The 12058-nt window shown below is 58.1% G+C and overlaps 1 protein-coding gene across 1 annotated transcript in view; it reads left to right on the top strand.

Annotated features, from left to right (window-relative positions):
• LOC117651747 overlaps window positions 1–12058 on the top strand; it is a 32836-nt gene that overhangs the window by 14188 nt on the left and 6590 nt on the right. The window contains 4 exon segments of the mRNA XM_034396057.1: window positions 10942–11011; window positions 11102–11251; window positions 11337–11479; window positions 11556–12057. Of these exon segments, the coding sequence (XP_034251948.1) occupies window positions 10942–11011; window positions 11102–11251; window positions 11337–11479; window positions 11556–12057 (865 nt within the window).

Genomic DNA, 12058 nt, shown 5'->3' with positions numbered 1-12058 from the left:
TTTGGCCGCCTCCACCGTTCTTCTGGCCTCCTGGCCCACTTCGGGGCTCCATGTTTTCCAGTGGCTGCCTGGCGGGCGCCTGCAGAGCCTGAGGTAGGCAGTCCCGTCAGACAGCCGCGCGTCCGGGTTGCCTACCCGGCAGGCGCTCAAAGCGATGCGACGCCTTTATTTTGTTTGTTTTTATTCACACCTGTGTGATCGTGCCTGCCGCTAGCCTCGACGAGGGACTTGTCGTCCACAGCGCCTCGCGCCCTCGCTTCGCACCGACAGAGCCCACTTTGATGCAGGCTGGCCTCTCGGCCCCCTCGACGGCCGAGGCACGGACGATTCCCCTCGAAATGTGCCTCGCACACGTTATCACAGAGAAAATGTGTACCGGAGTCTTAGTTTGTTTTTTTTCGTTGTTGCATTTCAACGGGGGTTGGGGGGGCCGTTTCCCAAAGGGGTGGGTGTCCACCCTCCAAAAGTCGTTTTTTCCCTTTAATGCCCCGGTGGTCAAGTGTAAGGGTGCAGGGGGAAACTTCGCGCCCGGTTCAAAGGAAGTTCAATTTTTTCCCGTGGGAGTTTTTTTGGGGCCCGGTTTGGGCCTTTTTTTTTTGGTTTTTTTGCGTAGGGCCCGCCTGGTCGTTCAACTATTCTCGCATCGCTGATGTTTTTCTTTCCTTTTTACCGACTTCCTTTCATTCTTTGTGTGCTGCGTTAATTCTTGTGGGCATCCTTCCACCCTCCGGCCGGTACCGGTGTACGGGTCCAGGGGCGCTATCCTCTCTTTGCTTGTCATTTCACTGGCCCGAAACCGGATTACAGGATTCCGCTGGCTGGGGGTGGGGCGCAGGCGGGCCCAGAGGTACAGACGGGGCAGGTGAACGCCGAACAAGGAAAGGGCAACGCATGTGTGCGATTGGTGGCCTTTTAAATGACTCGAGGGAGAATGCACTCGCGTAATAGTCGGGTCACTCTGTCCGTAATAGCACACGTAATAGTGTGCGTAATAGTAGCGTAATAGCTAAAATTCTCAAAATTTGATCTATTTTAGGTTTTTATTTGGTCTGTTTTCAGCTAAATCGCTATATTTTGAGGCGTAATAGAGCGTTATAGGCGTAATAGTCGAGTCGCAGGTTTTAGGAGTGATTTCCCCCTCGGAATGACTCTACTCGACGATGAAAGTTGAAACGATGCACAGTGTGCCAGAAGACCGGTGGAGGCGGTCAAAATTCCGTACGGGCTTTGAGCTCCAGAGTCGCCCAACAGGACTCGAACCGAACGTGTGACCCCACCAATGGATTGCTCTCCGAACGAGAAATCCATATCGGTGGGGTCACACGATCGGTTCGAGTCCTGTTTAGCGACTCTGGAGCTCAAAACGCGTCTAGAGTTGTGGCCGCCTCCACCCCTTCTGGCCCACTGTGCGGTTGGCGCATCTCTGTCTGTTGGTTTGTCCCGGCCTTGGCTGGGCCGCGGCCTGCCTCGATCCTTAGTCGCGCTCTTGGATTTTGATTCCCCCGATGTCCTTCCTTTCTCCTCGGGCCGGGCCATCGTCGGCGCAGTGACTCTCTCTCTCTCTCTCTCTCTCTCTCTCTCTCTCTCTCTCTCTCTCTCTCTCTCTCTCTCTCCTCTCTCTCTCTCTCTCTCTCTCTCTCTCTCTCTCGCTCTCTGGCCGCCTGTTTATAGGCCTGTGGGCCATGGCGATCGAAAGTGGATGGCATGTTTGGATTATGACAGGAAACTGGCCAAGTTTCCCGTTGGCGTACATCTTTTAGCATAAAGAGGCTGGCCCCTGGCGAGGCTGCAGGCTGGGGCGGGGCGGGGCGGTGGCAATGGGGGCGGGGGGGGGATCTCCTCTCTCGTATGTACACATAAATGTCCTTGGCAGGGTGCCCTTGGTGACACATATCATGCTTCCTCCGGCATGTGGCCCCATGTGCCGCTTCCACCGCCAAGTTTTTGGCGAATCGTATAATTTTTTTCTCTCTCTTTCTCCTACTCTCTCTCTCTCTCTCTCCCTTCTCTCTCCCCTCTCTCTCTCTTTCTTCTTTCTCTCCTTTTTCCCTTTGGGCCTCACCCCCAGCCTCATTCGCATGCGTTAGTCGCGGGGGCGGGAGGGATGGGGTTAGGTGTGTTCGGGGGGTGCTTCCCCTCTCCCTCCCCCACCCTTCTCCTCCCTTTCCCCTCCCCTCCCCCTCCCCTCACTCCGACGCCCCCGCGTCCCTGCGGCCCCGCGCATCGTAAATCAGAAAGATGCACTTCAACGCGGCGAACGCGAACACCGCCGAGAGTGTCAACCGGAGCGTGCATGGCGTCACATTCGCATTTTGCTCGTGTTCCGATGAAATTACAATTGCGTTGTCAGTCGCTCTCATTGGCTCCATCGAGGCTGATTTTGTCGCAGTGTTTTTTTTTGTCCTTGTTCGTACACGACGGGACAACGACTGGAGGCCGTGCGTATATGCACCAAGAGCCACCGTTCCCCCCGCGTCTCCCCCTTCCCCCAGCAACTGATTGCGTTGCGTGGAAGGCGGGGCGGGGCGGGGTGGGGCGGGGGGGGCGGGGGGGCGGGGCGGGGCGGGGCTCGTAGTGAGTCCGGCCCGGCCCCGGCCCGCCCTGACGCCTGACTGAGGGAAGGGTGGCAACTCCAGCGCAGCCGAGCGGTGCGAGTGGCCTACCCTGCAGACCTGGTTTATTTTATCTTCTCTCTTTGTTCTCTCGTTCCCTCTTCTTCTTTCTTTTTCTTCTTCTTCTTCTTCTTCTTCTTCTGCCTCTTACCGCCGTCGCGTGAGACGGGCCGACAAGGGGTCAACGATAAGCCCGGGTGCGTTTATCGATTTGCGCTGCAAGTGTCCGCTGGGCGGCGACGCAGCAACGCAGCCTGCACACTGGTAAAACTGAAGTGAAGTGTTGCCCAAGGTGTTGCCCAAGGTGTTACCCAAGGTGTTACCCAAGGTGTTACCCTGGTGTTACTTGGTGTTACCCCTGGTGTTACCCCTGGTGTTACCCCAGGTGTTATCCCTGGTGTTACCCAAGGTGTTACCCAAGGTGTTACCCAAGGTGTTACCCAAGGTGTTACCCAAGGTGTTACCCAAGGTGTTACCCAAGGGCCCAAGTGTTACCCAGGTGTTACCCCAGGTGTTACCCAAGGTGTTACCCCAGGTGTTACCCAAGGTGTTACCCAGGTGTTACCCCAGGTGTACCCCAGGTGTTACCCTAGGTGTTACCCTAGGTGTTACCCTAGGTGGTACCCAAGGTCGCCCAAGGTGTTGCCCTCGGTGTTACCCAAGGTGATACCTATGGTGATACCCTAGGTGTTATTTGTGGTGTCACCCTCTTTCTTTAGTTCACGCTAAAAAAAATCAGGCGTAACAGGCTTAGCCACCCAGATTCCCACTGTCTAAATGTGTGGGGGAATTCCTAGTCTCTCTGCCTCATTTCAAGCCTAACATCTTCAAGCGTAGTGCTCGACTGGAGCATGCAGTTACGCTCCAGTTTTACCAGTGCAGTGTGAAGTCGTCCGAAGGCGCAAGGAGGGAGCGTCTAGTCCAGTTAAACTGCGAAACAAGTTTCTTTCGCTCAATTTGACGCAAACCCCGCCCGGACGTGAGAACCAACTCTAATCCTTCAGCAAAGAGGCGAAACCGCCGAAGTGCGGCGTGTTTTTATTTTCTCGTTCCGTTCCCTTTTTTTAAATTTTCAGTGTAGCGGCCCTTTCCTAAGCCTTTTTCATTACTTGAAAAGCGCGGGGGAAAAAACGAAAAAAAAAAAAAAACTGGTGTGACCAGCTGCGTGGGGTGGCCCCGGGTGGCCCCGCCTGGTCCGTGTGGTCCGGGTAGTGCGAAGACGGTTCAAAAAGCAATTACCGCGATCCCTCGAAATATTGAAATGTGTTTACTCACCGTCCCTGGCCGCCCTGTTTGCCCGCATTCCTGTCGTGCTCCCCCGCCCCTCTTCTCTCTCTCTCTCTCTCTCTCTCTCTCTCTCTCTCTCTCTCTCTCTCTCTCTCTCTCTCTCTCTCTCTCTCACTTAGCGCCGCTCACGTTACTCCTCTCCCCCCTGCTTCATAACAAACTGTGTCTCGAGCGTCTGCAAAATTAACGAATACGACTGCCTCTGAAAGAGCGCGGGAATAAAATTAAGGCGACTGGGAGTCAATGGGTCCACCACCGGGACGGCTGGCGGACGGACAGCGGACCGGCGGACAGACAGATGGACAGACAGATGGACAGACGGACAGATAGACAGACAGACAGGCAGACTGACGAGGTCCCGACGTGGTGTCGGCAGCGAGAAAGATCTCTCAAGTATGAAATGAACCTTTATTGGGCACGTCTATTCAGCACGGCAGCAAAGCCCAGCTTGCGTCGCGCCGTCGCCCGCTCCACTCACTGCCGCCTGAGCCTGCTCCAGAAAAATGTGTTACAGCCCCCTCACATACGGAATCGCAGATTTTAGGCTAAATTTATTGAGTTTTTTTTTTTTTTCAAATTTTCGCTGTGGAGGGCAAGGAGGAGGCCACGATGTACCTGGAAGGGATTAACTGGTGAATTTAAAAAATGAAATTGTGCGCGGGCAGTGTCCCCGGAGGCTGGCTGGCTGGCTGGCTGGCTGGCTGACTGGCTGGCTGGCTGGCTGACTGGCTGGCTGGCTGGCTGGCTGCTGGCTGCAGCTGGCTGTGACTGTACAGCTGCTGACTGCACGGTAAAATCGGTACCTGGTTTTCCCAGGAAGCCTATGGTAGAAACATAGGCGACTTCCAGGGCGTTCCTGGGAAAACCAGGAACCGTTTTTACCGTGTGCTGGTACGCTGGTGACTCTGGCTGACAGGTGGCTGAGACTGTGGTTCGGTGGTGGAGGTCACTGTACCCGACCCGGTGTAGACCGCATCGAAAAACACCACAGTCCTGCCTCGTTGCGGCTTGGCTGTGTTGCGCACTGTTTTAAAGCGAATATCGACCTTGCAGCAGGCCGGGCAGGCCGGCGGGCTGCCGGCAGGCTCCTCGCCCCGGGGGCTTCTCCTAGCCTCGTGCCCGTCGTGCTGCCCGTGACGCGCTGCCCTACAGTGTACAGCCTCTAGCAGTGTAGCGGAGCCTAACGCAGCCTAGCGCCCCGCTCTTCTGAACATGCCCGACAACGAGTGACTGGAAAATAAAGAAACATGGCAAAAACGGAGAGTAGCATGACGGTGGAGGGGGAGGTGACAGGCTGACAGCCCGCCGGGCCGACAGCAGCCAGCCAGGCAGCCAGCCAGGCAGCCAGGCAGCCAGCCCGAGCAGGCAGCCCGGCGAGGAGACTGACAAGGAGGGACGCCCCCCCCCCCCCCACCGCACACTGACAGCCAGTACTGCCAGCTCAGACCTTTCAGTCGCTCATTCTTTCGGGGTTCTCCCTTCTCTACCTTCCTTTGGCCCGCTTTGGCCCGCTTTAGCTTCAGGTTTCGTTGTTTAGACTAGTTCGTCTTCATTTTATTTGCTCCCCGTTCGTCAGTCCTGGCCGTTTTGTTTAGCCAGCCCCGCTCTGCCCCACCGGATGGCTGGTCCATGGCTGCCTTCGGTCAGTTTACAGTGGGGTGGCGGCGGCCCAGCACGGCGACGGTACCCCGGGGGATGCTGCTGACGGTGATTTCGGACAAAAAAGGAGGATTCTGTAACCGTAGGACGCGCCGCGTTCTAGGATTCTAGCGGGTCTCTCAAGGGCGCTCCTTGGTCATGGGCCGGTTCTCCCGGGTCGTGACTTCGCTGGAAGCAGGGTTTTCAATGTTCTCCAGGGCGCTTTGGGCCACGGCAAGGTTTCCAGTGCGCTTGGGTTTCCAGACCGCTTTGGACTGTCACAGGGTCTCCAAGGCGCTATGAACTACGGACAGGGTTTCCAGGAAGCTTCGGGCTGCGTCAGGGTTTCCAGGAAGCTTTGGGCTGCGTCAGGGTTTCCAGGGTGCTCTGGACTACGACAGGGTTTCCAGGAGGATTTGGACTGCCACAGGGTTTCCAGGTCGCGAGACGGGACCCTCGCGGACGGGACTGGCGCCGACTAGAGCGACTTAGTAATGATTCTGGACGGACATGACGTGGCTGTGACGTCATGGCGTGCTTCGTGCAGGTCGGCTTTCCTTGCTTTCCCGCTCTCCCCGCTTTCCGAACGCGCTTTGTGCTCTCCTTCTTTCCGGCCTTCGTCTCTCCCTCTCCCTCCCTCCTTCCCCCGCTCCGTCCTTTTGTTTCACTCGTTCTTTCCCGCTGCAGGGCAGAGGGCAGGGCCGGTCTGACTCCGGGGAGGGGGAGGGGGGAGGGTTATGTTCCTATGCTTGGAGCAGCTAGCCCCCCTCCCCCTCCCCCCTGCCCCCTGCCCCGCCCGCGGGTTGTCTTTCAAAGGCCTTCCTGGCACTCGTGTTCCGGCCAGCGACTACCACTCGGACCCCCCGCCCCCACCACCTGTCTTCTTTTTCACCGCCCGGCATTGTCTCCCGGACTGTTTACCCCCGAACTCGAACTCGATCTCGAACTCGACCGTTGGCGGTTCGATTCTGTCCTTCCGTGCTGTCCCTCGTCGGACCCGGCGGCTAGACGACGTGGAGCACAGTGGGCCAGAAGGCCGGTGGAGGAAGTCGAAACCCCGTACGCGTTTTGAGCTCCTGAGTCGCTAAATAGGACTCGAACCGAGCAAGTGACCCCACCAATGGATTGCTCTCCGAACGAGGAATCCATTGGTGGGGTCACACGCTCGGTTCGCGTCCTTATTTAGCGACTCTGGAGCTCAAAACGCGTCGAGAGTTTCGGCCGCCTCCACCGGTCTTCTGGCCCACTGCGCGCAGCCTCGGCTTCAGCCTCGGAGGTAGGCCGCCGGCCGTCCAGCGCGACGCGCCGGTGCGGCGTGTTGCCTACCCTCTGGTTCGCAGGCGCCGAGGTCCTCGAGGTCCTCGTGCTCCTCGTGGGTCTCCTGGTCCTGCAGACTGATTCCGAGAGTCGTTGTCGTCGCTCTGTCTCTCTCGCACCTGCACGGGGGGTCCGTGAATACGGGAGAGGCAGAGCGACGAAAACGACTCTCGGAATCAGTCTGCTGCACGGACTCGGCGACCCGATGGCGGCAGCGCGGTCGTGGTTCCACGCACTCCGCACGCGCCTTTCGCGTTTTTATTTACCCGTCCTTGCGAGTGGATAACGTTATTCGTGGGCGGGGCTGCGGGGCTGCGCGCAGCGCGGGGCCACGCTCCACCGAGCAGCCTTTGCCGAGTTGAATTGCTTTTCATTCATTGTATTTCGGGTGGGCGCTGTTGTGCATGGCCATGGCCGCCATGCCGGTCCGTGGTGCACGGCGTGCCGCAGCGCGGATCATGGGGGTCACTCTGCGCCCCGCACGCCCTCCGTCTGTCTGTCTGTCTGTCTGCGCGCTCTTTGCGCTGCCCGTCTGTTCGCCCGTCTTCCTCCCTCGCCGCCCGCCTGTCTGCTGTTACAGTGTACGGCCGCCCGTCCATCTACCCCATCCCTTGCTTGTCTGCCCGTCCCTTTGCTGTCTGTCTGCCTGTCCGCCGCCCCCGACTCCTTGCTGTCTGCCCGCCCGTCTGTCTGTCTGTCTGTCTGTCTGCCGTCCTGTCTGTCTGTCTGTCTGTCTGTCCGCCCGTCTGTCTGTCTGTCTGCCTGTCTGTCTGTCCGTCTGTCCGCCTCCTCCCCCCTCCCCTTTGCTGCGGCGCGCGCTGATTAGCCCACCTGATGAAAAGCAAACATTTGATGCGAGCAAACTCGCGCACCGCTGCCAGCGGCTGCCAGCCCGGTCGGGGCGGCGCGAGGCGGCGCGGCGCGGGCTGTGCCTCTGGACCGGCCGGTGCGTGAGCTTGTGTGTGTGTGTGTGTGTGTGTGTGTGTGTGTGTGTGTGTGTGTGTGTGTGTGTGTGCGTGTGTGCGTGCTGCGTGTGTGTGTGGTGTGGTGTGTGTGTGTGTGTGTGTGAGTAGAGAGAGAGAGAGAGAGAGAGAGAGAGAGAGAGAGAGAGAGAGAGAGAGATTCGCGCCGCCGTTCGCCAGTCCATGCCGCGAGACGGCGAGGCGCCGAGACCAAAGTGGAACCAAGTGCAGCCAAGGCGAAGAGACGCCAGGCGCGCACAACTTTTTCTCGTTTCGACACACGCCGGCACGGCGGCCCAGCCCCTGGCGACGAGGTGGCATGTCTTGCGCAATTGTCGCATGTGCGTGTGTGTGTGTGTGTGTGTGTGCGCGTGCGTGTGCGTGCAGGCTGGGCTGTAGGGCTGTCGTGCCGCGCCACCTCTCAGCTGATCGCCATGTGCCTCGTGTCGCGTGGCAGTAACGCGGCGTGGCGGGGGGGCGGGGGGGGCGGGGCGGGGCGGGGCGGGGTGGGGTGGGCGTTCGGCACACGGTCGTCCAGTTTCCCCGGACAGGGGCTGCTGCTGCTGCCGGGGCTGGGGGGCTCCGTGGGGCGCGGTGAGGGCCCCGCTGGGGCTGTTGGCCAGGGGCTTTTAAATGTTGGTCGGCCCCTGCGAGGCGGCGCGAGGGGCGGCGCGGGGCGGCCCCGGGGCGGCGCGAGGGGCGGCGCGGGGCGGGCGGGGGGCGGCGCGGGGGCGGCGCGGGGGCAGCGCGGGGGCTGCCAGAGGGGCGGGGGTGTGGAGCCGCTACTTATGGGGCAGCTGCAGCTGACGCCGTCGCCCGGGGGTGTGGGGGCTGCTACCCTGCCTCGGCCCTGCCATGTTGTTTTCGGTGCTGCGGTGGCTGGGGTGTTCTCCCCCACCCCCGCCCCGCCCGGTGTGTAGCAGTAGCGGCGTCTATCGACGTCGGTGCTTGTCTGAAGCTCTCCTGATACCATGCCGGACTCCGTAAAGTGAAGGCCCTTCTTTTTTTCTTCGTTTTTCTTCCCATTTTTATTTTACTTATCCTCCGCGTGTACCCTGTGGCGAATTTGTGGAATTCCTGGCGTTGCTGGAGGCGGCGCGGCTGGCGGGCTGGCTGGCGGGCGGGCTGGGCGGGGCTGGCGGGGCTGGCGGGGCCGGCGAGGCTGGCTGGCGGACGCGCCGCGCCTCGGAGCGTGGAAGCCGAAGCCGCGAGGCAGTCGCACTAGCGATACACTGCGCGGGGGTCCAAATGATGCTTTCCGAGAATTTGGCGTTTGGCTCGTTTGACCGACGGCCACGTGCTGTGCTGCAAAGCCCTGCGCTGCTTCGGATTTGAAAGGAAATTCCTGCAACTGGTTTGCCAGCTTTGCTTTGACACCTGGAAAGAGATTGCGTCTCGCGTCGCGCCCCGTCGGGTCCGTGGTCGGGTCTCGCTTCGAGCTTCTCGGAAGTGGAATGAAATTGGGGCCCGACGTGGGGTAGTTAGACGGCGATCTCTCTCTCTCTCTCTCTCTCTCTCTCTCTCTCTCTCTCTCTCTCTCTCTCTCTCTCTCTCTCTCTCTCTCTCTCTCTCTCTCTCTCTCTCTCTCTCTCTCTCCAACGCTCTTCGAACGTCGAACTCTCTTTGTTTCGGGGTCTGTCGGTTTCGTGCGACGCGTTGGCGTGGGGCTCCAAGCTTGACCATCAGGGCAGCAATCATAGCCGTGCATGCTCAGAGGAAAGTGTAGTGTGGGCGTGTGTGTGTGCGTGTGTGTTTGTGTGTGTGTTTGTGCGAGAGTGTGTGTGTTATCGCTGCACTCCGCCACGACTCCGACTTCTTTTCGGGGCTTCGCTTTCCTCCTCGTTCGCCCTGCGCCACCCACGGCCCGCGCTGCCTGTTCCTTCTTTCCTTCTTCCCCCAAGGCAGCCTGCCGTGCTTTCTCGTATCTTTTTGCTTCTCCTCGCTCCTCCCCCCCCCCCCCCTCCTCCCCCCCCCTCCGCACCCCCACCCCCCCCCCCAGCCGTCCCTTTCCTCCCCCCCCCCTGACCCCTCTCTTCCCCCTCCCCCCTGCTCCTCCCCCCCAAAATGTTTGAATTATTCGTATCTAAAATTTGCGGCAGTAACAATCCATTTGCTTTCGAGTTATCGCGTGCCGAGCCTCCTCCCTCCCCCCCCTCTTTCCTTCTTTTTTTCTTCGGGCTCCTTCTTCGCTCGCGTGCTAATTAGCAACTTGAGTCAGTAGTCACATCGGGGCGACGGGTGCGTTCGAAGTTCGAAGCGAGCCCTGGGTGGGGCCTCCTCCTCCTCCTCCTCCTCCTCCTCCTCCTCCTCCTCCTCCTCCTCCTCCTCCTCCTCTCCGCTCCTTCCTCCTCCTCCTCTCCTCCTCCTCCTCCTGCTCCTCCTCCTCCTCTCCTCCCTCCTCCTCTCCCCTCCTCCTCCTCCTCCTCTCCTCCCCCCCCCCCCTGCTCCTCTCCCCCCCCTCCCTCCCCCGCCCCCGCGGAGCCCTAGGAGGGGCCCTTGGTCGTGAACACCCCCTCTTTCTTGTACCGATGGCTGCGTCGTCCAATGAACGCAGCCAATCCCACGCCGAGGTACCGACCGACTTCAAGAAAACGCGGAAATGAACTGTTTTTATTTTTTTTTCGCAAGGATACGGACGGAATGCTGAATGATTTCCCCGCTCGGCTTCCGGAATGTGGTGGCTCAGGATGGGCCGGGGAAGGGGGAGGGGGGCATCCATTAAATTGGCTCTACTCTATATTTTATTTGTGGCTGCCCACGGCGTGTTTCGTTGAGCTGGGGTGGCTGGGCTGGTGTGGTATTGAATTGGCCCCGGAGCCTGGTCGTGGTCGTGCCATGGTTTTCTGTAGACTGATTCCGAGAGTCGTTTCCGTCGTTCTGTCTCTATCGCACCTGTACGTAGCGGCACATGAGTGCGAGAGAGACAGAGCGAAGGAAACGACCCTCGGAGTCTGCTGGTTTGCCGTTGTGGCCAAAGGCGTTGCTCGGCCCACTCCACACCAAGTCGTCCGTGTTGTCCGTCGCGTCGTGGCTCGGGGCGTGTTGGAGCGGCTCACTTTGCACTGTCTCGAAGGTGTTCGGAGTGTCTCGTCTCAATCTCATGCTGGGCTCTTTTTGTGTTGCAGATTGGCATCAACCCAGGTCTGTTCGCCGCGTACAAGGGACACCACTATGCCGGACCCGGAAACCACTTTTGTAAGTGTGCCTCACTGGATACGTCTGTTGTTTTTCGTTTTTTTTTTTTTTTTTTTTTTGTTGTAAATTTCTGACCGAAATTATCTTTAGGGAAATGCCTGTACCTGTCCGGACTGACCCCGGAGCCCATGACGGCGGATGACGACTACAAGCTGCTCAATGTAGGCATTGGCTTCACCAACATGGTGGAGAGAGCCACCAAGGGCAGCGCAGACCTCACCCGCAAAGAAATCAAGCGAGGTCAGTTTTTCGACGAGACTGCTTTATGTTCATTGTTGTCTGCTCTGGAGTTACTCCATTTTTCTATCATTTTTCCCCATTACAGGAAGTCAAGTGCTTCTGGAGAAACTTCAAAAGTTTAAGCCAAAGATTGCTGTTTTTAATGGCAAACTAATTTACGAAGTTTTCTCTGGCAAAAAGGACTTTTACTTTGGACGCCAGCCTGATTTTGTGGATGGCACAAATACCGTAAGTTGTCAGTCTTTTATTGCACATGTAATATGTTGGTGTCCTTTGCTTGACTAGGTATTTTCTTTTCTTGCAGTACATGTGGGTCATGCCCTCCTCAAGTGCTCGCTGTGCACAGCTGCCAAGAGCCGCTGATAAGGTTCCATTTTATGCTGCTTTGAAAAAGTTCAGAGATTATTTGAACGGGGTTGTATCTGACTTTGATGAAAATGAAGTCATATTCACTTCATCGAAGTTGAAACACTACTATGAACCAGAAATTAAAGATGATCTGGAGGAAGGAAGTCAAAAACAATTTGCTTACAACTACCCACCCAGAATAACCAATGGGGATGGATCTGAAGAAGTTCCTGACAACAAGGCTATGATTCCCATTGTAAAGCAAGAAGATGGGACTGTTTTGCCCCCTGATCAACCTGTTAAGAAGAAAAGAGGGCGACCGAAGAAGATCCGAACAGATGATCCCAATGACCAGCCTCCTCCGAAGAAGCCAACACCTCGGAATACTGCTCCAGTTGATCCAAATGCGCCTAAGAAGAAAAGAGGACGGCCTAAAAAGATCAAGGATGATGGTAGCAA

Source organism: Thrips palmi, unplaced genomic scaffold, assembly GCF_012932325.1.
Source record: "Thrips palmi isolate BJ-2018 unplaced genomic scaffold, TpBJ-2018v1 HiC_scaffold_6, whole genome shotgun sequence".
Lineage (NCBI taxonomy): Eukaryota > Metazoa > Arthropoda > Insecta > Thysanoptera > Thripidae > Thrips > Thrips palmi.
The sequence above is the reverse complement of the archived record's forward strand: the minus strand, read 5'-3'. Positions and strand labels throughout refer to the sequence as shown.